Source organism: Lichenostomus cassidix, chromosome 2 (genome assembly GCF_008360975.1).
Source record: "Lichenostomus cassidix isolate B80296 chromosome 2, HeHo_3.0, whole genome shotgun sequence".
NCBI lineage: Eukaryota > Metazoa > Chordata > Aves > Passeriformes > Meliphagidae > Lichenostomus > Lichenostomus cassidix.
The window spans coordinates 16,258,691-16,285,364 of NC_139482.1; the positions used below are offsets into that span (position 1 = coordinate 16,258,691).

At 42.2% G+C, this 26,674-nt stretch overlaps 1 protein-coding gene and 1 long non-coding RNA gene across 2 annotated transcripts; one reads left to right on the forward strand and one right to left on the reverse strand.

The window, feature by feature from the left end:
• Positions 1-395: 395 nt before the first annotated feature.
• On the reverse strand, positions 396-2,579 carry LOC146440869 (uncharacterized). Its single transcript, XR_014849701.1, has 2 exons — positions 2,220-2,579; positions 396-1,597 (listed from the first exon to the last, which is right to left on the reverse strand). It is a non-coding gene; the product is annotated as an uncharacterized LOC146440869 (long non-coding RNA).
• LOC146440870 (uncharacterized) lies at positions 1,385-19,179 on the forward strand. The gene is made up of 5 exons (XM_085050483.1): positions 1,385-1,528; positions 1,720-2,236; positions 7,278-7,816; positions 9,098-9,164; positions 13,874-19,179. Exons 1-5 carry the CDS (start codon positions 1,385-1,387, stop codon positions 15,391-15,393), a joined length of 2,787 nt encoding a protein of 928 aa, XP_084906609.1. The 3' UTR covers positions 15,394-19,179.
• Positions 19,180-26,674: the final 7,495 nt, after the last annotated feature.

Genomic DNA, 26,674 nt, shown 5'->3' on the forward strand with positions numbered 1-26,674 from the left:
ACAGGAAAACATAGGGTCTCTCAGGAATAGTTGATCCTGGAGTTCTACTTCAGTTGAAGGTCAAGGTGAAGAGTCTAGGAAATGTTGGGCATTTCATGTATAATTTGGTCTGGCAGAGCTTCCAGGTATTCCTGTCCCAGGCAGGTGTTCTACAACCTGTCAGGTCACCAGCCCTGCAGAATTCAGCAGGGACTACAACTCCTGTTTGTTTGGAGCCTTCGCTGCTGCTGCTGCACAACATTTTTCTTTTCACAAGCCAGTGTTTTCAGAAGAAGTAATTCTTAGTTAAAAAATGGCAAGGCAGTTTGCAAGTCATGTATTTGGCATGCTTTTCCAGTAGCAAGGAGAACAATAAATGAACTACCCTGAATTAAAAAGAAAAAAGAGATTCCCAACAAGTTTCAAATAATATTTGCAGGGGAAAAGCCCAAAACCAAATAAACCAACAAAACAATGCTCTTTCTCCTCTTTCCTGTGTAAGTGATAGCAAAGGGACTGTGTGAGAGCATTGCAAAGATACTCCGAGGAGGTTTTACATGTGTGTGAGCCCGTGAATGGAAGGATGCTGAAGCTAATGAATCAATAAATAGTCTTTTCTGTAACTGCTCTTCTGTCTGTAGCTGCTGTATCTGTGCTGGCCAACTTCCCAAAGCGGCATCGCAGTTAGTGCTAAACTGGACACACACTTGGTGTCGCTTTCCCGCGGTACCATGTGGAAGAGATTAGATAAGCGAGGTGGCTCCTGCTGCGGGAAGTTATTCACGCCTCGGAGCACTTGAAAGGTATGCTGAGCATCACACCTCGGTGTGAGCGCTGCCAGAAAGGGTCCGGAGAAGCTGCTTTATCAGAAAGCAAATGCCCACGGCCACAGCCGCATGGCTGATCCGTTCACGGTCGGTCCTTCGCCTGGGTCCTGCTGCGGCCCTCGGTAGCCTCCGAGAAGAAGGCAGCTGCAGCCGTGGTTATCTTTGATGTAGGTTCCTGACGATCGAAGTGGGAACCAAGAAACCCAAACTACCCATAACTTTTTCAGCTGCGTGAAATTTTCTGTACTGGAAACGGCGCCGCGCGTGTACTTTATTTCCGTCGGGTTTGAGGTTTTGGTTGTTTGGTTTTGGGGGTTTTCTCCCCCCCCTTATTATTATATTTATTTTTTTTTGAGGCGCAGTAAAACCACTCGGAATGAACGCCAACCTTTTACTACACGTATATTACCCCGGCTGGGCGCCGTGGGGAAGCACCGCCAAGAGACGGCGGCGGGAGAGCCAGAGCCGGAGGCGGCGGGAGGCGAGGGGCAGCCCCCGCCTCCGTCCCACCGCCGCACCGGGCAGCCGGCAGGGGCTGGAGGAGCGAAGGAGTTAAAGGGAGGCGCTTGGGAAATCTGATGCTAACGAAGCCCCAGGAATGTTGCACATTTCCATTCCCCTCCAGCTTTCGGAGGAGGTTGGTCCCCGCTGCGGGCAGCCGCTCCGAGGAGCCCAGCCCGAGGCCGCACTTGCTCCGGACGCCGCTCCGCACATTCCCGCAGGTGACGCCGGGCAGGGACGGGACGGGGGTGTGAAAAGTTTTTCCCGGATTTGGGATGCTGTGACGGTACCTGCAGACCGGAGGGAGAGAGGGACTGGGGGGGTACGGGTTCGGTGGCTCTGCGCACCCCGGGCTAGGGCGGAGGGAGAGGGGCATCTGCCCTGACCCGCCGCGGTCTCTCGTGTCTTGCAGGCTCGGCCGGAGATGCCGGGGAGACGGCTGTGGTGGGCGCGCTGCTGGCTCGGCGTGTGCCTCTCGCTGCTGGGCGCGGGGGGAGGCTCGGCCGAGCCCTGCCGCGGACCGCCGTGCGAGAGCGGCTCCGCGCCCCCGCCGCCCTGCCGCGGAGCCCGCTGCGGCGGACGGGCCGGGCGCCCGGCGCGCTCCTTCCTGCACACCGCCGCGCCGCTGCGGCCGCCGCAGGGCAAGGCAGCGCCCGCCGCCCCGCCGCCCGCCTGCCCCGGCGGGGACTGCGCCGCCAACGCCACCCGCCGCGACTGCCAGGGCCTGGAGTGCCGCCTGCTGCCGCCCCGCCTGCGCCCGCGGCCCCGCGGCCCGAGCTGCGCCGCCCCCGCCGAGGGCTGCCCCGAGCCCGCCCTGCTGCGCGCCGCCGACAGAGCCGCCCAGTTCGCGGGGGACGAGTTCGCCCACGCCGCTCCCGAGCGGGGCGGCGGAGCCCTGGGCGTGCAGCTCACCTGCGACGTCAGGCCAGGTGCGGGGCGGCAGGAGGGGCCCGAGGGTGGGAGGGCACGTCCCACACACTGAACTGTCACTCCCTTTCCGCGGCACGAGGGGTTCCCGCAGCCCGCGGGGGTTCGGAGTGGTCGTGGGGGGCTGCAGCCGCAGGGTGCTGGATGTGCCCGAGCCGGGCAGGTGTCTGCTGGGTCAAGGGGTTTCAGCACCTCCGCGAGCCTGGACACAGAGGCGCCTGAGCGACTGCACCAGACCTCCTTGTTTTGGGAGAGCTGGGAAGAAAATCTGGCACTGGTCTTCACAACGTGTGAGGGAATTGCTGCCCTGGCTCCTCTCTCTGCTCCCCTACAGCTCCCCTCTGCACACACATGCACTTAGCTAGAGCTGATTAAACATAGCAAAACCTTTTGTAGAGCTGTTTTTAAACAAGTGTGAGACTTCTAACTGTCTCTCTTTTCACAGTCTGGTATTTCTAATTTATAGCAACATCGTAAAAGTCTTCCATGGGGTGGGTGTATGTTCTACACCCAGGCAGGTGCCACTGGTAAGAAACTTGCTACTGCTGCCAAACTGTCTTGCTGTAATAGCCAGGGGGAAAAAAATTGTAAAGCCTCTCTTACAGTACATCATTCAGAACACTTGCCTGTCCGTTGACAAGCACAGCTCTGGTGAGCTCAGTATCCCTGAAGGAAGCCAGCTATGTCTATGGTTATACTTACAGGTCAGCAGAAGGTGTATCTAATTGTCTAGGATTTGTGGATTTGCCAACATGAAGAGCAGTAGCAGATCTTTAATAACCACAAAACAATTTGGATTCTGTTTTTTCTGCAAGATATTAAGTATATGAGGAAGGGTGATTTATTTCCCATTGATGTTAAAAGCTAATGGAAAGCAAGAAGGTAATTTAGGCTTTGTCACATCTGTATGCCAAATATGAGCACTGTGGCTGCTTCAGACACCAGAGCACATGCCAAGCCTACAAGTTATCAAGTTCTACTTAGTGAAGTGACATCTCCAAAGGAGGCTCCTGCACCTGGTGATTCCTGTTCCAGGACTGATGTTTAAGCCTCCCTGTGCCTAGTGCAGTGACACTGTCTACCTTCATCTTGCCTGAAACTGTCCCCAGATATCTTATAGAACCTCTGTATGCTCCGTGACCAAAGGTGGACAGAAAACAAGTCAGTGTGGTTAACCTCCATTTTCTCTGCTTCTGTGTGTACTCTTCTTTGTACTGTCATCATAAATGCCATGCCTCTGTTTTGCCAAAGAACCCAGTATATTTGCATTTTCTTTGTCTATACCAAAATCATTCTCTGTGTAATACAAGCCTTGTCAAATAGTAAGAGTATTCTGCTTGTACAGAAAAGAGTAATACTTTTGGATGGTGCTGAAAACAGACATGCTGTATCTCCATTCAAGCCTTACAAAGCGCATCTAGCTCAGCATGACCTCTCTCTCCAAACATCCTCTTATTGTGTCATGGACCAGTCTGTGCTGCCCAATCTCCAATACCACCAGCAGTTACAGCTAACACGGTGAGTTACATGCACCTCTCATCTCCTGCTTAGGTTTAGGTCCTCTGTCCCATCTGATGTGGATCAGGGCAATTAAAACTAGAGGGTTAGAGGGTGAAGATGTTGGCAAGTTTGGAGACTCAACTCAGAGTTCACTCTTTCAATTTTGTACTCTTTGCAGCCTGATGCCGACTGAAGTCTTGCAGGAACAGAAGTTAGAAGTTTCCCTTAACAAAATCCTTGAATGCACCAGGAATGGATTATGGGCAGTTCTGTCATGGATTTGTGCATTCATCTTGCTGTGGCAGAGAGAAGTGTCCTCTATATTGGAGGCAAAGCAGTGTACAGCACTGTCCACTAAACCGCGTAATCTCATGGAAGTCACAGTCAGCATGGAAGCACACAGTGAGCAAACCTGTGATAACATGTGAGCTTCTATGTGATAGAATCAGATCAGGACAACTGCACCCTCAGGAGTTCTGCTCTCTAACTGCTATTGCCTTGTGCCCACTGCTGCAGTTGGTGTGAATGAGTCTTGCTGTAGAGATGTGCTCTGTCCAAACTGGACAAAGCACATATATACATGCTTTGCCCATCCCAAAGACAGGACCCAACCCAAACCTTAATAAGGCAGCCTTCTCTCCTAGGAGTGGAAGAACAGCATACTGAATTCATCAACCTCTAGCAGAAATTCCATGTATTTGGCATCAGGAGCAAAAAAGTAAGGCATATTGATTGTCTTTGGTTTCCTTCAAGTCAGTGTATAGGCAAGCATCCAGTATTCTGCTCTGCTTTTCCCTGAGACCTCCTTTCGAATACAGGTCAGCAGGTTTCCTGCAGCAGTGCGGAGAATACCTTTTTCAATCCCCATTTGCAGCTGGAGTCAAAAATCTTGCAAATGAGCATGGTTTTTATAGCAATTCCAGCATGGCTTGTCTACTAAAACATAACAAAAAATGTGATAATCAGATCTCTAACTGGGTTTGAGTGTGATAATCAGATCTCTTAACTGGGAAATGCATTTACAGTTGTCTGGGGAGAGCTGCAGCTCAAACAAATGTAATGTCCATGGCAAATGGGAATGGCTTCCAGCTGAAAGAGTAGGTGTAGATAAGATATTAGGAAGCAATTATTTGATGTGAGGGTAGTAAGGCACTGAACAAGTTGCCCAGAGAAGCTGTGGATGCCCCATTCCTGGAAGTGTTCAAGGCCAAGTTGGATGGAGCTTTGGGCAACTTGGTGTAGCACAGGGCATCCCTGCCCATGGCAGGGGGGTTGGAACTGGATAAATTGTGAGGTCCCTCCCAATGCAAGCCATGACTCGATGATTTAAGAACAGACAGGTCAGTGACTGTTCCTGTCTTTCTCTTGGTTTGGTTTCAGGGGAACATTTCTGTCTAGTTACCATTTCAGCACATCACTAATACCAGCTGAATGGGATGTTTCTTTGCCATTGACCCCTCCTCAGACAGCAGGGGAGCTGGAATATGCTGCCTAGGTGGCCCAAAGACCATTTTGCTACCTGCATTAATTCACCAGGCACAGATGGAGACCTGGAGACCTATCCCAGCCTATGACTGCCAGCTTTGTGACAGTGCCTGAGTAGATTTGCAGTGAATCTTTAGTAATTAAAATATCCTCCCTGTAGTTAACCTGCTGGAGAAAACTGTGATTTGGTGAACAAATTAGTCTGTTATTGAACCTGTTAAAAAGCCCGATTCATATGAGGTGCAGTCTACTCAAACGTTTGCTGAAGGCCATGCCTGATAGCAGCCCTCCAAAGCACAGGCCAATAGCAGGGGCTGGAGCTGATTCCCAGCACAGTGTCTGTGTTTGCAGGCTCATGTGCATGAGGCAGGTGACTGTCACTCTCCACCAGCTGCCTGTCAGAGCCAGCACAGCCTGTCTGCGGGCATCACACAAACATCTTCATCACCTTTTCAGCCAGTATCACCAGCACCACACCTACTGTCTGGGAGACTCCTGCCAGCTGCAGCTGAACCACCACTTCTCTTGGCCAGGTGAAGATGCTGGAGTGCAGACTGAAATTCTCATTTCGAATCAGATGGGCCCTTTGTGCCTGCTATTTCTCAGCAGCAACTTGCTTCAGGTGAAAGACTGGCATCCCAAAAGAAGGAATTGACAGGAACTGGGTTTTCTTATCCTGGCCTTTGTTTTCTCAAATCCAGTGTACTGCAAACTACCTTAATATTTACGTTAAAGGTGAAGAAAAAAAAAAGTGTGTGCCTTATGCTGTAAGCAAAAGTAACCAAACAGCAAAATATTTTGAAAACTGTAAAACAGGAACTGGATATGGTCTGTTTTCATTGTGTCATCCTTCATGTTCTGCACCTTTAAGAATAAAAGTCAGTGCTGCATAGGAACAGATGAGTGATTGTATGGATTGAGGATTCTCTCTGGCAGTGTTCAGCAGCAGATACTGTAGAAAATATGACATGATATTTTCCTAAATCATTTTCCCTACTCCAACAGTTTGTTGCTTAGATTTCCTGAACCTGATTGACATCTGTGTATATTTTAGTCCCAAACTGATTTTATTTTTGAAGTTTTAGTGTGTATGGAACTGCTGCCTTCATTTAACGTCCCTTAATTCTTGTATTGGAAGAAAGACTGAAGAGTCTTTCCATATTCGCTTGCTTTAGGATACCTGTAATATCACACGGTTGTTTGGTTTCCTTTTTTTTTTCCCTGATCCTGAGAAGTTTTACCTACTTTCTCATATTGCAGCAGTATCATATGTTAGAGTTTCCTTGCTGCCCTTTTTATGAACTTTTGAGCTCTTCTGTACTCCTTTTTGAGATGGGGAACCAGGACTGCATGCTGTATTAAGATGCTGTATTGATTAATGTAATGTCATAGTGATACATTATCTTCTGTTAAACATTCTTCTTTTAACTCATCCTAGCATTTTTTTTGCCTCTGACCTCTGTTGGGCACTGAACTGATGATGACATGGCTCTGTAGCCCAACATCTATATATAGATATATTACTTCAAGATCATTTTCAAGGGGTAATAGTAATCTACAAGTGTGACATTTGATCTAAAAAAACTTGGATTTTTTTTCAGTGGGAACCTCATTTCACCTTTATCTCCTTTGAACTTTCTTGTCATTTTATTGCTGCTGCTCAGTATCATAGACTCCTTTTGCAGCTCTTTGCAATTGACCCTTACTTTTAATACCCTTAATAGCTTAGTATTTGCAGCAAGTTTTATCACCTCATTTTATCACTTCTACAGTGAAAATTGACCAATTACTCTTTACTGTGTTTGAAAATGTACATAGGAAGGATTAATCTGTTATTGATGTGATGATTAATTTATGCCATGAAGCAGGGACAAATGATGTTGTGTATGAAATGGAAGACCTTGTGGTCCCATGAAGGGGCTACAAAGATAGTAAAGGAACTGACCTTATAATGATGACTTGAATTTAGTGAGACTTTTCCTTAACTTACTAAAATTGGAATAGTTTTGAAGAGAGAATACAACAAACATGGACTATAATTGATCCTTTGTATTTCAGGAGAAAATGAAGTTCCATCTGAAGATGCCCTAATACTACAACTGCACCTTGCAAAAGGGCATGAGAAATTCACTGAAATGCTAAAAAACCAACAGCAGATCATTGTTGATCTTCAGCAAAAGCTTGCTGAACAACAGTACCTGTTGGTTAGCCAGCAACGGGAGATTCTTGAACAGCAAAGAAAAATGTATGAGCAAATGGATCTGATCAAAGTCCAGTATGGCATGCTTTTTGATACAGTGAAACAAATGTCTTTTCAGAGTTTGCAAGAAGATATTCAAAATTATTTTGAAAGTCATCTTCATGGACTTCAGAACCAGGTCAGAAATCATCTCCAGAAGTCATACTCTGTGCATAAAGTAGAAGTGGATGCAAAAGTGATTAATGTTGGGGAGTCTTTGCTGGACTGTGGCTTATGTGAAAGGGATGAATTTTGCAATTTCCAAAAGACACCTTCACAATGTGAAAAATGCACACTGTGTCCTGCTGGCTTTTTCCAAATGGCCGAGTGTTCTGCAAACTCTGATCGGATTTGCCAGGTGAAACATAATTCTGTATCTTTCAGTTACTGCTTATGAAGCATTGTGTTGGACATATTGGGATTACATTCTGGAAATAACTACTTGGAGAGCTAGAGAAATCCAGTTAGGAGCATGTGTTTTACTGAATGGGTCTATGGCACTTCAGAAGTTTTTTTGGTGGGTTTCTCTTAGGCATTTAGTGCTCTAAATGAGGCACTAGTCTGTTTCTGTTGGGTGTGACACTTTCCCAGACCTGACAGCTGGCAGAACTTTCATCATAGTAGGAAAAGACATCCTAAAACATTTACTTACTCATGTTAAATTTGTTTATTTAATCCTGTTACACTCTACAGGAGTTTCTAGACATCCCTGAAAAGCATAGGAAAGCTTTACTAAGCATAAGTCAGACATTTATTTGTAAGTTTGGAAACAGACATTGTCAATTAAGACAAATGTAAGAGCTAGTTCCCACTTAAACATAACATACAAATACACAAATATAGGGCATGGATACTTTCATTGTTAAATACATTTTATTATAAAACACATTTTATTATACAACACAAAACCAGCATGTAAAGAAAATAAGATGGTTCATTGTTCACTTTCTGTCATTTAGAAGTCCTAAGATACATGGGCAACTTGGTATTTAAAACAGTATATTGTTTGCTAAGTGTTGCTCCCAATTCTTAGCTTAACATGAGCCTAACCAGCTGGTGACCTAAGCCCAAGATACTAAGAACCTGAAAGTGTCTGTCCAATTCCCTCTCTGCTAGCCTCCGTTTTCTTTAATGCTAGCATTTAAATGCAAATGTAGGCTGTTTTTCTTTCCCCTCTGCCATCTGTAGGGTGAAAAGAGGGCTCATTGACAGGGAATATTACTTTCTGGTTTAATTTTCATGTGTGTTTTGGTTAGCACCTTCCTCCAAGACTAAATGTCTGTAAAAGCTTTTCCTAACACTGTCTTAATTGTTGGCATGTCCTTAAGATCAATTGCTTAATGCACAACACTTGGGGATGTGCATCATAACAAATGTTTCTTCTGCAAACCCTCCATTCAGCTCATCTGCACACTGCTTGCTTTCTGTGGACACCATGCAGTGGTTTTGGATACCTGGTTAAAACAGGTAACAAATCCAAGCCAAAATTGTCTTGCTCTAACATTCTTATGTGATGAACCCCTTCTCCCTCCCTACATACAGCTGTTACAAACAGATAGATGTCACAGAGCCTGAAATGCCTGTTTCAAATTTAAGTTTTCATGTTAAAGTGTTTCAATATGATTCTTGTGATTTACAGGACAGAGATGAGTGCACTGAATCTCCAAGCATTTGTGGTGAGAGGATAAAATGCCTCAATACTCCGGGTAAGTTATATTCTCTGATAATCAAAGAATGAAGATAATTAGATCTTCAGGAGCAGGCCAAAGAAATAGGCAGAGACTCAAGCTTATGTTAGTGAGTAGTGACATGCACAGCTTGCTGGAATCAAAGGGGTTGAAAAGCACTAATCTGTAAGTTGGTAGCAGTTCTTGTGGACAATGGGCTATTTAGGACATTAATATCCTCTAGAAGCATTGGATGGTCTCTTTTGCCTTATTTCTGTGGGGGCTTGTATGCTTTGTTTTTAATTTTCTCTTATGACCTGACTTTCTTCTTGTTTATGTTGGTTCAAATAGTGCCAAAATCAAAGATATTACTCTTAATGGAGAAAAATAGTTGTTATTTCCCTTCTGGTGCACTGGAGTGGATATGTGATTTGATCTAATGAAAGCTCTCATAAGACCTCCCTCCATTAATCTTATTTTCCTTTAGCAAAAAGATTGTCAAATACTGAGGAAAGATCAACAGTTTCCATCATTTGAGGATACCTGGGGGAATTTTTCAGACATTTAAGAACAGATCTGTCTGGTGTTTTGCACTGCAGACTTTACTTCATTACATTCTCATGGCAGTCAGACACAAAGGAGCAAAATTAATAGACATACTGACCAAATTGCATGCAGGTGCTAAGTTTTCTTTCTATTGCTCTGATTTTTGGTCATCCAAAAAACCTTGAAAGAAACTCTGATCAAACAGAGCTTTTTATCCTCTAGACTTTTAACTTGTAAGAAGAGTGTGGCCTCTCTGAGGGGCAAGGGCTGTTTTCAGCTGATTATGAGTGATTTTGTGCCTTTCCTACCCAGTCACTGCTGGAGAAAAAAGGGGGTCCCTAGGAAAGGGTTAAAAGAGGGTGTGGATTTTCATATATTGTCCTTATTTCCTCTGGGCAGGAGCTGTGTTGGTTTGGATGGTGTTACTAGGAACACCACAGGAAACTGGAAATGACTGGAGGAAGAGAGTTCTTAGTGCTCCCTGATGTGGTAAATGCTGCACGTGAGGTACCACCAGTTTTACAAAAGAAGAGGGAAGACACTTTCGGAGAGTCTTAGTGGTGGATGGAGGCAAGAGAGCTTAGAGCACAAAATTTGAGTCAGAGCATTGGAAAAGTGTAAGGCTTTGTCTCTTTGATGAGATGTTGGGTTTGCTTGAGTTGGTGCTTTTTTGGATGGAAGCCCACATGGCCCCAGCCCTCAGAAAGGAGAGCCACCAATGTGGTAGTCATTTGGTGTTGCTCTCATCTGTGCCTTGGAAGAGGGAAGGCTGTAATGTGTTTATTCAGTGAGTTCTGTGGAGGGGAGGAGACTCAGACCAAGAAAGGATCTGTACAACTGCTGGAGGAACGTAAGGGAGGGCAAAATACTGCCAAGAAACAGATGGGTAGTGATGGTGTGTCAGACCACAGAAAGGCAGTAGCAATGTATTTGGAAGGAAAGGAATCTTCCCTTTCTTCCTCTTCTCCCAGTTTTAATGGTGGCTTGTAGATATGTGAAAGCAAGTTATTTCCCATCACCTGGATAGGAGTCAATGCCTTGTCCATGTTGTTCCCATCTATCATGGAAGAGAGAGTGTTCCTTTTCTTTTTTGTTAGAGATGACTGCTGCTTTCAGCCTGTCTGTTCATGGTAGCTCATTATCGTGTACAAGTGTGATTAACGTGTCAAAAGAAAGGCTGAAACTGAATGTCTGTTTTGGGTAATGAAGGGGAGCAGGGGATGTGATGTGACATATGAGTTCCAGATGTTGAATGTGGTTTCTTCATCTGCACGCAAAGGTTGTTGCATCTGTAGCAACTCATGTTCAATGCACAGTGTGAGGGGAGACAGAGCAAATAACAGTAAAGAATCGTGTAACTAGGAACCTCTCTTTCTTCACCCTTCCACTTTCCTCTACATCATACCTTCTTCCTCTGCTGCTTTTTCTTGCTTTTATGTGGGATGAGAGTTGTTAGGTTATTTGATTAAAGACCAGTCATCAAGGTTCAGTAACAGCTGGAGGTACATAATCAGTGAATCATTTTCTTCTTGATAACCATGTGTTATCTACAAGTGGTCAGACATTTTATCCAACAAATAGAATCAACCAAAGGCACTCTCCCTGGAATGCCATGCAAATAAAGAGGACTTACTGTAGAACTTACTGAGTGATGGAGGGGGAATGGGAATGAAAACCTAGACAAATAGCCCTGATTTGTAATTAACCATATTGATATGTGATTATCCAAATTTGACGTAGAGGGTTTAAAAGGAGAAGGATTCCCATACTTAATCTGCTTGAATGTAAGCTTTGCATCAGGCAGTTATGAGTAGTAGCAGCAGAAAAATACATGCATGGCTTACTGTAATTACCTTGCAATTACCTGGCCTCCGTGAGTGGCGAGGGCTGGGGAGTGTGCTGCAGAAAGACTCGATTTCACAGAAACAGGTTGAGAACAGCTGGGCTGCTTACTGTGACACCAGGTGCAGCAGTGCCCAGAGGAAGGAGCAAGGAAGAGGTGTTAGAGGTTGTAAACTGGTAAAGAGCAGCAGGAAGCAGTCCCAGCATGCTGCTGTGCTGCTTTTCTGATGTTTGGCTATCATTTGCTGCTTGACCTCTTCTGGGCAAAGGGTAAAGTGCTGCTCTTGCAACTGTGGCCACAGGAAAGAGCAGCCTGTGTGCTGCTTTGAAGTCACCTATTTGAAGTACACACAGGGAACACCTGCTGCAGATCTAACCAATAAAAGACTACACAGCAAATTAGGGCATATAGCTGTCACAAGTATTTGTGAAACTTAATGTTTGTAAGTACTCAAATATACACTAAAATATTTTAAATAAATGAATAGCTTACAAAGTGTTTCTAGGCACTACTGAAATTCTTCTCTGCCGTGTGAACCAGCTGTATGTGTGTATTCAGTATCAGTTCATCCAGTATTTCTGAGTGATGGTGGAGCTACTGATATGAGAAGTAGAAGTGGTTAAGAAGTATCATGTGAGCAAATACATCGTGGTTAAAACTGATTTCAAAGGGAAAGATTTTTTCTATATTCACTATAGAATGTGTTTAGTTGAAAAATGTAATCTTATTTATTTGGCTTTTGTTTCTCATAAAAAACCGAGACACTTTCAGAGGGGAACACAGTGTTAAGTTTCTTTTGACTTTTCTTCAGGTGCAAAAAAACTTACTGTTCTGCAGCGATGTCTTTTGATAAAATGGTACCTGGTGTTAGAAAGAATATTCTCACATTGTAAGTTGTTCCGTCCTACGTATTAGTGTTAGTGGAGAATCATCACTTAAGTGAATGAAATGTAAATAGACAAAGTGATATGAGGGTGAATAGATGAAGCTTGTATAAATTGTCTGGTGTTCTCTGCTGAATCGTGTAATATCAGAGGTGAATTCTAGCCAACATTCTGACCTCCCCTGTGGGCCAGGTGTGTGTGTACTGCTCTGTCTTGCATTTTGCAGCAAGTGTGGCGAGATTTTCTGTCTGCATCAGCAGTCAGCTTTGCCAGCCCCACCCTGGGCTACCAGTGGAGAAATAGGGCTTCTTGTGATCCATGCAAATGCTTGTAGTCCCAGCCCAGATATAGGAAGTTTCCACCTAAAAAATAATGCAAATGTATGAGACAGGATCGAGATAGTAAAGGATATTTAAGAAGATCTATTAGAAAGATGATTATTGAGTTTTGATCATGGTGGTGAAAAAGCATAAACGAGTGCATTAGTATTAAGTTTTGAGGCTCAAACTGCAGCTGGTTATTCTTTAGGATGCCTCAGAACTTGTGTTTTGATTTAGATCCTGAAATTTCTATGCACAAAGCTTTAGGGTTCTGGTTGCTCCAGGTGGAAGCACTGGCAGCTGGCGGTGCTCTTGGAAAACTGCCATAGAAAATTACAGGCTGTTTTTAAAACCTGTTTTTTGGGTGTGCATTCTTTGATCCACTGAGGTCATGGTCATAGTGTGCCGTTTAACAGCACAAAATTGCTTTATGCCAAAGTAATTTCGAACAGCACATGTATATCCTCCTTACTGTTTGCAGCAGTGTTTTCCTTTAGCTTGATCACAGCTGCTGGTGTCCTATGTCTTAGGGCAATGGTTTTCCCCTTTTTAAATGCATGGACTGCTGCAGAATGATTTTAAGCCTGCTGTTTACAGTTTTCGCTCTCCCATTTGTCTCTTGCAGGTTTTTTAAGAACTCTAATACAGAGTGAATGCCTGGGATCTCTGTCCCTTGGGTTGCAAAGCACTGCTTTAGCAATTGCAGCAGCATCAGGGCTACACCACAGCATGGCTGGGCAGGCAGTGTATGGTTTCTCCCTGTGTAGGGAACTCTCCATTAGCTGAAAAGCTCTTAGCTGCTCAGTGTACCACTTACCATGCCTTTTACCTCAGGGAAGGAAGACAGTGTCTTTGGAGTAATATGATTGTATTGGATATGTTACAGGTTTTGGTTAGAATTGCCTCTATGTAGCTTCTTTTTCACTCCAAACCATTGTGCTTGTCTTGGACAAGGTGAGTTATGCCTAATATTTCCTCTGTAAGCTATCAAGGTTCCTTTAATAGCACAAAGTAATCTAACATCATAACTATCTTCTGTTTTCTCCCTCATGATTAGATATATTATCTAAGATACTTGATATGTGGAGCTCTAGAGTTCTTATTTTTAGTATTTTAAAGGTATGACAATAAAACCAGTCCATTTCCTGTGAACAGGTGGTTTCCGATGCCTTGGAATTGCTGAGAAAGATGCAGCTTTGGGAATGTGTGGAGAGGAGTATTTCTTTAATAAGGAAATGCAGGAATGCCAAGCGTGTTCAAAATGTGAAGATGGAATGGTGGCCATGCCTTGTTCCACTGTCAGTGACACGGTTTGTTCAGCAACCAGTGAAAACAAGCTCTCCGAGTCTTGGGCTGCAAACATCGTTCTACCCTCTGCAAAGTCTGGCATCTCACAGGTCTACTCTGGCTTGAACTTGAAGATAAAGGGAAAGCTTCCCTGTGAAATCCTGTCCATTGAAGACAGCAGCCTGGTATTCAGGCAACATGGTCTGCTGTGGACTGATCTAAATTTTGCAGTAAAGCACAGCTGCAGGAACTTTCTGCAACTTTCCTTAAAGCTTAATGGCAGTGAGGAAGGCTATGAACTGAGTGGTGTTCGGATTGAACAGCCAGAAGGAAAGTATTTCCAGAGCACTAGCTTGAGCAGTGCTGCTGAAGTGGAGCCCAGCCAAACACTTTCTGTGTATTTGAGGAGCCCTAATCAATTCTGCAATCAAAGCAAAGACCTAAATATTTATGATCTGAATACCCCACTCAGTCTGTTTTGGTTGTCCCATGACACAGGTGCTGTGGCACTCAGTGCCCAGATGTCAACTGCAATGCATTACCAAACCAACTATCGACCTACCTTTAAAATAATTTCTGTGTCTGACCCTTATATGCTAAGTTTATCTCATGATGGCAGAGCTATAAAGTTCACTGAAACTGGTGTTGTCAAATTTGTGTTTCACCAAGCATTGTATTCCATGGGTCATACATGTGTCCGGGAGGGCTTCTCCCTAATTTCTTATATCAATAGGAATGGTACCAACAGAGAATTAATAAATGTATTTAAATCTGGAGTAAATTACAGAGACACATCGATATCTGCTTCTGGGGCCACAAAGGTTGATGCTGGAGATCTGGTTAGCTTTGAGATACTTTCTCCTGCACAGTGTAATGTTCGGTATTTTGGAGATAGTTCTGGAATTAGCATGTTTAGCCTCATCTGGATCCCTTCAGCAGTTTCTAGTGCCATATCAGCCACGGTTTCTGTTACAGGTCTGCCTACTGGAGCTGTGAGAAACAAACTACTGGATTTCACCCAGGTCTCAGCCAGTGAGAAACAGATACAGCTGGTTTCTTCTGGACAGCTTGCTCAGAAATATTTTATTTTTACTGAAAAGGGAGTCGCCAGCCTTGCATTTAACTTAAAGCTAATCCATTCATGCAATGTGCTCAAAGTGACTCTCAATCAGTTGGCCATGGATCACATGCAACCCACAGCAATTGCTCAGCAGATTGGAGGTCAGATGCCAGAGGGAAGCATATGGACCAGTGTGTCCCTCCGTGCATCTTTTGAAGTGCATAATGGAACACTGATATCAGTTTCTCTTGACTGTGTGCGTGGAAGGATCAATCAGATCACTCATGAACATGGAACCAGTATATCTATATTATGGATTTCATCTTAATTTCTGCACAGTGATGTTAGCACAGAATTGGGGTTTAAATTGTATTTAGATTCTGCTCTGATTCTATACATACTTGACACTATACTGTGTTGACTTGAGCAGATCATCCCACCAAAATGCTCTCAATTTTAAGAGTATTTAAATATAATCTGAACTGAATGATTGCTATTTAAAGAAAACAAGAGCTTTCAGCGTCCAGGTTTTTAATTCCGGTACCATCTTCAGGCAGGGGAACATTGAATTCAGATCAAACTCCCTTATTTTTAATAAAGCAGTCTCTTAAAATTGATGTTTTCTGGACCACAAAAAATTGCAGCTGAGGGTAAAAGCATTTAGTATTATAACTGAAGGCAGCACAGCCAAATAATTGAAACCTGCTTTCAATTTTTTTTCATCCAACAGGCTAATAGAAGTACTAAATGTACTTTGGGGCTAATTTGTCTACATCTTACAAAATATTGTGCTTTCCATAAACGGAGAGAACATGCCTCAAGTAGGTGATAATGTGGCAACACTGGAGTATACACTCTTAATATTGTGGAAATGGACTGGGTCAAAAACAGAACACTTTTTACAAAAAAACAGTGGAACTAATGACTGCTCTAAATTCATTTGGAAATAATCTGCATTTAAGTATTTTGGGAAGGCTCTTCCCTGATTTTAGTTTTGCCAGTGAAAAGATGCAGAATGAGAAAGAAGGAAGTCTATTCTAAGAAAAAAAGAGTATATAGGCAAAAAGAAACAAGTACTAAAAGAATGTCTTGAAGATTCAATTTATTTTAAAAAGACATTATTCACAAGTCTATTTATTTTGCTGAACAGGTGCTTACATTAAAAGGATTTTTTTTGGTCAAATCAGTTAATTCAAGGAAATGGTGTATTCATTGACACTAATGTTTATATTCTTCTAGCTCTTCCATCAAACAAGTCTTTATTTTTGTAAACTATGTAGACTGTTTTCTCCCATTTTCTCCTTTCTTCTCTACAAGTGCTTCTTCCCTCTCCTTTCTCATTTCTTTTGTTAGGAGTAAATGATGTACCTTGTGACATCTCTTTCCAGCTTTCTTTCAGCATTCCTACAAAAGGGTGGATGATGTAACTACACAAGAGGGACATTGACAATGCATTTGCAGGCTGCCTTATATCAACCCTACTGAAATGAAATATTATGCACAATATAACTTTAATGTGTCTGCCTGAGTATGTATATCTAAAATATGTATGTACATTGCTGTGTTTTTGATTTGTTTTGGAGTTTGTTACATTGTTTTTGCTGTATAATGTCTTCCTATAATTTTCTGTGCTAGGATGAACCCAAATGCAAGAGTTCTATCTGGTGGTTCTTTTAACTTGTGACATAACTATGTCATTGACACCTGAAGTCACCTTTTCATCATCTTTTTTTCTTCAAGAATATACTCAAAGATTCAGGGCTTGGACAAAGTGCTTTTCTGTTCCAAATGGAGAATAGTATTTTTTTCTTGCTTTCAGCTGCAAAGTCTAAGCAGTCTGTCACAGGACACCTCACTGGGCATTGTGTTGCAGCCAGCAGAAGTACAGAAACCAGTAATCCTGGTGTTTCCAAAGTCTGTCTGTGACAGAGATATTAGTGCCTGTATGCAGCCAGGGTCTTATTCATTCTCCCAAGGCCACAAGGAAGGATGAATTTAAAACTACTGCTGAAGGTGTTCAACATTGCAAAACACTGTTATCATTACAGAGGACATTTGGTAGTGGTAGAGAAGGACTTCTGGAAGGAAAAGCATCTGTTGTGTACAGAAGAGCTGCATTACCTGGGAGCAGAGCAGTTTTTCTGGGTGCTTCACTCTTGGAGTCTGCTGCGACTGAACAAAGAGGAAATGGCACAGGAGTTAAAGTTCTTCTGGCATACCCATTCTGCTGTCTGTAGAAGGGTGCACGTGATATAGGAGAAGCTCTGCAGAGCTCACCTGGGTATTTCTATGGTAAGAGTTCAGGGAGAGACAATGTTAGAGAAAGCTAGAAATTACATGGTTATGTTTTAGAAGAAGTTAAGAAAGTCGCTTTTTCACAAACAGAACTCCTTATTTTCCTTTGCTGGTTTGTGCTATGCAGTTCTGTTGAAGGCTGTCACTCCCCAGTATGACTTAAGGCTTGTTCTAGTTTTAAGCCTGTGTAGTAGAGGTCAGAATCTGATATTAGAAATAATCTGGTACATGTTTAGCAAAGTGCAGATGTTACTTGAATATAATGAACATTTGCCTGTATATAGCATATAGCAAATCTATTGGCATGATTTGTATGAGAGTGCTTTCTCTGAATGAGATTGTGAGATCCATGGAGTTACTTAAACAGGGAAGAGAATGACTCTCCAATCCTGTTTTATGCATGTTGGTGGTACTTGCATTTAAATGCACATTATTACATCTGAGACAGGGTCCAGAGTATAAATTGTTTAATGTAGAAAAACTTTTTGGAGGATTCTGTGGGGAGTGCCCAGAATTTCCCTTAAATTCAGAATAAATTTTTAGATGCACAGTGGCAGAAACACAGTATTTTGCAACCATCTGGAAGTGATAATGCTTCTAATAGTGTTTTACTCATGTAATCTGTGATAAGACACTCCGATAGTGAAAAAAGAGCCTTATCCAATATGTATTATTTATTGCAATTTACAGCAAGATTAGCCTTATTTCTGGTAAGAAAAGGCTGGCCATTGAGCTTTTTTTGAATCTCTTCCTTCCAAAAAGAGAAAAGCCTGGATCTGTATTTCAGAGCACTCACTGGCCTGGGTTATAGCAACAGGAATTTGGAGTCTGTTGGAATCAGTATGGATTTATGATAGCCTAATTAATGGCGGAGTATATAGCCTTTGCATTTCTGACAATGATGTATATTGCCTCATACCATGCAACATTAAGTAGTGCACTATGATCCTGAATAATATAAAGTTCAAGAGGAATTGATGCACACTGAATGCTAATTTTATGGCACTTATCCCATTTGCTGTAATAAATTGCATGTTTTATTGACAGTTGTCTTATTAATTACATTTACAACTTTTGAACTTTTTTATTAATTTTTTCCATATGGTTTCTTTTTATTAATAGTACAATATGATACTGTCAAGTATGGAATTCATTTAAAAACTTCTACTTTGCATCTTCTGATTCCACATTCATGAATATGGTTAAAATAGCTGGAGACAGTCTCTTCAATCTTAGCTGACAGAGGGTGTTTCTGAAGGAAGTATTCACAAAGTAACAGAGTAAGTATGAGGCTGGTAGAATCTACCTGTGCAGAAAGAGTTTGAGATAACACATCCAGGAAAGCAGGTGGTTATTTCACTGCATTATGAAGATAAAAAGCAACTTGTTGTTATAGAGGACTTGACCATTATAGGAGGAAATAATTTAGGTTTAATAGTGCTTCTTATACAAAAGAAAAAAGATTTGGCTTACAAAATCCTACTTTTTTTTAATTGGAAAACATTTTGCAAGTTTGAGGCTTTTACCTGAATATATTTAATACCTATGCAAATTTTTGGTGCTTTCTTTGAAATGAAAACTGGGCAGAATATGTGAAGTCTATTTTAATATTATGGCTATTCCTCTGTTCTGTGGTCTCTGCAGATTGCAGTACACTGTGAAAATTATACTATTTTCTTGTGGTGCTTTTTATGAAATTTTCTACTTTGAAATATTACCTTGTTTTAAAAATACTGTTTAGACACTTGCCTCTGTTAATATTATATTGTAATATGTTTTAAGAGAACTTTACTGAGATAAATAAAAAGATAAAACTTCATTGGTATTTTTTTTCTATTCTGAGGAAGACTAATGGTGGCTCTTGCGTTTTTTTACCACTGACTCCTTTGGGGTCAGTATTTCACAGATGTTATCTGAGTTAGTCACCTGTGCTTGCTGAGGTGGCACTAAACAGGAACAGTAATAGTGGACATTTCTAGAGATATCTAACCTGTCTGCCTTCTGTTCCCATGGTTGTAACAGCAGATCTGAGAAGATGAGAATTGTCAAAAGAGTAATACAGTTTGTCCTAGCCATGGCTAGTGCCCCAGTGATACAGAGAAGAAAGAAATTTGCTCTGCCTTGGTGCTTCTTAGGCTCTCTGTTGGATGTGAAAGCTTTTATGGTGTTGTGGGGGGTCTGGATCAGACTGTTGCAGTAGCTTCGGTCAGGGTCTGGCCAAGTTAAAACTCATGTGTTCTCAGTAGAAACTTTACAAGTATTTTAAATTGTACATCTGTTCCTTCTTTTTGGATATGCTATTGTTTATTGGATGTGAATGAAAGAGAGGTGCTGTCAAAAAGGGATTACAGACATCATTAACATACCCTAAATTAACCAAGGATAAAATTCAGAGGGAGGACAAAATAAGTATTTGTGAAATACTCTTGAAAATAAAGCCATCCTCCTCCAGGCTGCATTGAAACTGCTGCTTCTCTTTTTGCCTTCAGCAGCTGACGCTTTTTATGCCCTTTCCCTAACAGCTCAAACCATTTGCTCCCCACAGTGGCTCTCTCCGAGTCACCTTACGTTTCTCTTCAGGGGTCTTACACTCCCTTGTACAACATCCCCAGGTACAGGTCTAGAAGCACATTGTGTGACCATGCCTGGTGCTCCTTCCTCTGCTTGGGGGTTTCCCTTACAGTACAGCTCTGAAGATATTAACTGTGTTAGTGGCAGTGCCTGTGCTGCTTTTGCTGTGCTGCCTGACAGAAATAAGTAGTAGTGGGCTTCAAAATAGCTGAGTTACCCAAATGCTGGACTTCAGCATCTCTCTATCTATACCTGTCTTTCACTGTCTGGTTCTGGTTGTATAAAAGCCAAATGACTGCAGAAGAGGGATCCAAGAAACTTGTTTGCATTAAATGATAGAACTGCTATTGCTCAAACAGAGTTTCTTGGCCAGCTGCAGTTTGCACAGCTTTCTTCAGCCCTTCCTTGGAGCTTTGCAGGCACATTGTGACCTGCAGGATTGCATCTTTTGTTCACAGGCTCTTCAAAGGGAAACGAGCTGCTCTCCAGACTCTCTAGTGCAATCCAGTTAAATGGTATCTCTTGAAAGTAGCCTTGAAAGGCTGGATGTAATTTCCTTGCTAGAAGGGTGTTAATGTCTGGCTTTAGCAGAACCTTGAAGTAAAAGCCTGTCCTGTTTATATGCATACATACATACATGCATACGTATATATGTATATATATAATCTCCTTGGTCTTGGTTAAATAGCATTTTCTATAAAAGAACTGTGGAAAAAGGATTTTTAAAAGTTCCTGCATGTTCTCATAAAATCAATGTCTTCAACCTTGTCCTTTGCCATTTTTTCACTGGAAACACAGAGGAAAGAAAGGGAAATAAAGTGAAGATAGGGGGAATGGAGATAGAAGGGGAGAAAAGTGGAAGAAGGAAAAAGCAATCTCCAGTGTTTAGGTAATTGCATGTATAGACGTTTAAACGAGTTTTTGTCAGAACTTTTGGAAATAAATTGTTGGGCTTTCAATCAGTTTTATTTGAACATTTGTTCAACTGAAAATTCAGTCACATTTGGCTTAACTTCTGTCTCTCCATTAAAGGACTTCCCATCCATGATCTTTTGTAAACTAAAGTAACATTAGAGTATCCTGAATACGCTAAAGTACTTTGCTCAGCTGGAACATTAAGTTGGGTAATTGGGTTAATTAAATGCTAACTTATATAGGGAGTTCTCTGGATATATTTGTGGGTTTTGGCATGCAAACCTCAGTTTTCATCATTACCTCTTGACTATGTTTATATTCAGAACTGCTTCTCATTAGATAAATTAGCCTTCTCTGAGCTCCACGTTATCATCACTAGACTGCTAATGGTACCTTTAATTCTCCTTTGGGTATTTTTCTATTATATTGCAGTCAATAATCTAGACATGTACTAAGTGTCTTCAGGAGCTCTGTGCATGTGGAATGTTGACAGTGTTCTGGTTGCAGTTGTTTTTTCCTGACTTGCTTCATTGTTTTAAATAACAAGTGGTGTTCGGTTCAGAAGTCCATATGATAGATCTGGGCTTTCAAAGCCAGTTTGGCCTGGTGGGTGATTTAGACTGGTAATCACATCTGAGTTGCACAATTGCAGCCTTCTTTTGCAGAGTATAAAAAAAACTTCTGAGAATGCTCACAGATTAAATGCAGGTGTCTTGAGTAAAGAGCTGGAGGTGCTTTACATCAAACTCAAATAAAAGCCTCATACTCAGAAGGTCAAAAAAGTAAAAAGATTTAGTATATACTGTAAAACACACTGTTGAAGGAGAAGTACATTTGTTGGTTTTATTAGGAGAGGAGAATGAAAATGTGTGCTTTATACAAAGTAGATAAGACAAATTGCTTAAGATGCCTTTATGCCTGAAAATATTCTATATTTCATTTCTTCTTGAACCTGTAGCTAGATTTGTTTAAACCTTTGCTTCAAACTACTGCCATATCAATAACTTTAATACAGGCTTGATTCACGCTAAAACCTTTGGAGATATTTTCCCCCTTGTGCCAGACAAACACAGTACATTTCAAGCACCACTGATCAATCCTTGAAAAACAGTGTCCAATACTACAAGTCTCCCAAGAGATGCAAGCTCTGTAATCCTGTCTCAGGCAGCAGTTATCCTCAGCTGCCTCAGCCTCCTGAAGCCCTTGTTCCAGGGTGGTCAAGCTTTCCCCCACCTTTTGTCCTTGCTAGAGGTGTGCAGTGACAGCTCTGTTGGGTGGGAGGCTGCAAATAGTTGGCTTTGACCTGCCGTAAATGGCTTTTTCCCTCTGATTTTGTCCATTCTGCTTTCCATGGTTAGCCATGAGGCCGAAAATCCACTGCTCCCACATCTGCATCTTTGATGTGCACTTTTACTTCTGCTCTCTCAGGTTTGGTGTGCTACTGTGGTTTCAGTTCCTGGTTTGTTGTCAGCAGGCTTCCCTCTCATGCTCATCTGTGAAGCACCACATAAACGCCACATACCTCTGAAAGCTTAGATATTGCATAACCAAAGGTAATTTGTCCTGTTTGGATCTGTACAGCCTCAGGAGACAGGGAGGTGGCATTTTCATACCTAGATACGACCTGTTTCCATGACAGCACTCTTGCAGCATTTCACACCTTTTTGTATCACCTCTTGCTCTTGAAGTATTGATGTCCTTGAAAACTTCTTCCAGGTTGTGTGTTGCACATGCACTTGAGAATTCACTTAAATCCCTAGGAAAGAGAATATCTCTTTTGGTCTTACCTTTACAATTGCTCCCAAAGCCAACTATATGGAAAAGATCTGCTTTCATCCAGTCTTCCTGGCATTTGGTTTCCAGAGGCCAGAGCACAAGGTGTGTTTCCTACCCTGCACATAAGATAATAAATACCTACAGTATTATTTGTGTGCTACTGATAAAATATATTTCAGAATTATTAATCTCAGAATTTGACCAGCTCTGCAGGCATATTTAAATTACAATACAGGTATCAAAGTCTTTGAAGATTTGTTTCTGTCCAGGTTGAGCACAATATTCTTTGATAAGAAACAGGTTGGAGAGCACATGGAAATACACTAGGCTGAAACACACTGATGAAACATGCTAGGCTGGCTCTGGGAGAGGAACCCTTGCAGACGCTCAGGACTTGACATGACTGAGGGTCCTGCTGCAGCCTGGCCCTTGTGGAAGCAGGAGCTTGTGGGACCTGACCAGTCCCCAGGACATGACAAGCTTTAGGAATGGCTGGGATGTGTTGAGGCTATTTTGCTGTTGTAGCATTTTGCTGCTCATTGCTGTACTCCTATGGGTAAATAATGCTTTCCTTGGAAGTCTGCCTGTATTCAGTGTTGTACCTAACAACAACTTAAGGGAAATTTGTTCCAAAAACCCAGCCTGGTTTAAATATCTGAACAAAATGCCTAGAAATTGCAGATGGGGTAGATCTTCATGAAGTGGGCTGAGTTTCCACAAATCAATAGGAGCACAAGACACATCACTTGATAATAGAGACTTAAGCTGGAACTATAACAGATACCCTTGATTTTTGCGCTGTAAAAACATGCTAAACCCAATGCAAGTCTCCAGGCTAAAGTCTGTATTAGGGATTAGGGTATTCTAATAATGGGTAGTCCTCGGCTGATAAATAAAAACTATTTCTGACATAACTCAAAGAAGACTTCATTCTGTCTGTGCTGTAGTTCACCTCATCTGTATCCATATCACAGTGCCTCCCAGGAAACCAGCAGATACAAGTTCATTGGACTTGATACTGATGGCGAAATGTTGGGTGTTCCTGGTGACGTACATCTGGATTTATGGAGTGAAACATGGAATCTCTTCTACAAGCATTCTTTCCAGCTATCTGAAAGATCCACAGGGATCTGCTCTCTTCTAATAAATAACCACTTTGAAACAGGGATTTGAATTACACTGGTTTTGATAAATTGAAAATCCTTACTTCAGCAGTGCTGCAGATACTGACAAGAGACATCACTGAGGTCTGGATCCTTGCTTCAAGGGACAGATACCTAATCTGTATTCAAGCTCTCAATCCAGACTTCAGGACCAGGATACCCTTATCCCTCACCAAAGTAGCACTGTAGCCCTGTTAACAGCAGTGTCTTTGGAGCTGAGCAGTGGCAGAGGCTGTTGCTACACCAGGAGGATGCTCCAGGCCCATTCCCACCCCAAAACAGCTGGTATCTCCATCCAAAAGCAGAAACTCACACACCCAACACTGGCATTTCCTCTGCTACAGCAGCCCCAGCCCATGTGCAGGAACATCCCTCCAAACTTCACATCCATGCAACCAAGCCAGGCCCTGGCAGCAGCATGTGCCCAAGCAGTGAGGTTCCCTATGAGCAGGAAAGGCTGTGGATGGGGCTACAGGAGCCTGTTGAGGAGCAGAGCCAAGAAAGAACTTGTCTGGTTTCAGGGCCCTAAATATTGATTGTGTTCACATTGCCCTAGAGGTGTTTCTGTGCCCATCAAGGCTGCCAGCAGAGGTTTGTCTGCTAGAGAGGACCTTTTATTTGTTCCAGTGAAAAACTCTGAACAGGGCAAGGTCTTATTTATCACTGCCTTGGCTGAGCAGTCATAAAAGTGGCAATAATAGTTAGTTCATAAGAGCAGGAAAAAGGCAGGTCTCCAGCCCTGGGGAAGGCTTTGACAAATGGCTGCTCACTAGATTGGAGGTGTTGCTGGCTTGGAGACAGATGGGCTCATCAGTTGGATGCAGGTAATGGTACAGGTAAATGAGAGAAATTGCTGTAGGCGTAGTTGAGGTCGTTACAGCAACCTCTTTATCTGCTGTTGGCATCTTTTACCTTCATAGCTAACTCATTTTTCTTTGAAAGAAACCAGGGAGTGAGGGATGAATGAGCTCTCTGGGCACAAAGAAAAGCATGCCTTTTGATTTTGGTGCCATGCATTAAACAGCTGTGTTTGTGACAAATTTTTGCCCCAAACTGTTTTATTGCAAGTTACATGGGCCACTGATTTGCAATCAGTTAATGACAGATTTAGTCCTTACTTTTACAAATTTTTGTATTTTCTATTTCTTTAAGTGCACCACTGTATGTATTAGCTGGTATTCACTGTAACCATTTGTTAAAAATTTCTGTACAGATTTAGATGAGTGGTAATTGAGTTGTTAAACCCCCATACAATTCCTTTTCAAAAGGAGACAAATGCACAGTCTGCAGCTTGCCTTGCACAATGCTTTGAGCAGAACAGATTTGTTGTGCTTCTCCTCTCATATTTCTGAATGAGCAAATAATTGTGAAAGTAAATGCGATGTTTTGGGTAGGTTTTTTGGGGCTTGAGTCTATTTCTTAATGTGAACATCCATGCTGACATGCCTTAGGTGCCCTGAGGTCAACACTGAAGTCTTCAAAGACTGAATTAATCTGACCAAAGAAAATACTCAGAGCAGAGGCTTTAATAATGAAAACAGAGAAGGTCACAGTCATTCCCTTTGCTCATTTTCTGTGGATTTCAGCTAAACCCTTAACTTTATTTGATACAACAGGATGTGTTTGTTACTTTATTAGAAAGGAGTGTGTGGGGGAAGAAATCTGAGAATTCCTACATCAAAGGCCTCAGAAATGTTCTTGGATTTAAGCTTTAATGGTGGAAATATTTAAGAGTGTTTCTAAAGGCAAATTGGATGGGATTCTGTAATCTTGACACTTACTTATTTGGATTTGTCTTTTTGCAGCTTGTTCATATTTTAAATTTGAGACTAAATTGAGAAAAATATTTCTCATGAGCAGATGAAGAAGTTCCTTAAACAAAAGCTGACAGCAGAGATCTTCAAAGATTTTTTTAGGACACAGGTATTTTTCCCTTTTTGAGAACTATTGAAACTAGGTCTGTATCAATAAAGACAAATGTGTCATCTTCAAACATCTAAGTGAATTAATGCCCAGTTACCTATTTTGTCAGACCAGACAGTCGAAAAGGAAGCAGCACCTTTGACATCCCAGCCAAAGACTGGCAGGACAGGAGGTGCCATTGCCCCTTGCCACAGCTCACCTGGTGCTATCATGTCACAGCTTAGAGAACCCCTTGTTTTGAAGAAAAGCTGTTGCCAAGCTTTTGGAGGTTTTCAGAGCAGGTTCTGGCACTCAGAGCTCAGAGCAGTGACACTGAACCCATCATACAGCCTGAAATCACTGTGTACTACTCTGTGCACTGTGGATGATTATTTAGCTCTTTCTGGTGCTCTTTCTACTTATCTCCAGGTTTCTTGAAAAGGACTGAAAGCTCATTACCACAGCCTGTGTTTCCAGTGCATTTCCTGTCATCCACAGCTTGCCCTGAGAGCCCTGTGCGTCATCTTCTTCTTTAGAAATCTAAAAAATGCATGTCTCAGCATAACAATTTCTATTATAAGAGTAATGAGTTCTAATTGTTTCTTTGTTCTAAGGAGAACAAAATTTGCTGGGCATGTGATAGACTAGAAAAGAAAATTGAAATACAGAGGAAGGAAAATACAGCCTCAGCACAGGGTAGCATATCAGATGGTCTATTTGCCTATAATTGGGCTATTGCTTCATCTTCCCTAAACTGAGAAGACTATTCCCCTTTCTTCTCTTCCAAGCTTATGGGGAGCTATGTTGGTTTGAAGACAGAATTGTACAGAGCTTGATCAAATGTCAGACTTTTATGGGTAATGTCTGCTCATTTCTTTATCTCTATCTTTCCATTGAATTTTTAATAAAATTATGGATATGCTGATGAAAAGAGATTTTTCATATACCATTATTTGATTCTGAAGTAGAGAGCCTCAAACTATGTCC

Coding starts and splice junctions, on each gene's coding strand:
- LOC146440870 (XM_085050483.1), top strand. CDS start 1,385: ATGCTAACGAAGCCCCAGGAATGTTGCACATTTCCATTCCCCTCCAGC. Junction 2,237..7,277: donor CACCTGCGACGTCAGGCCAG/GTGCGGGGCGGC, acceptor TTTGTATTTCAG/GAGAAAATGAAGTTCCATCT. Junction 7,817..9,097: donor ACTCTGATCGGATTTGCCAG/GTGAAACATAAT, acceptor TGTGATTTACAG/GACAGAGATGAGTGCACTGA.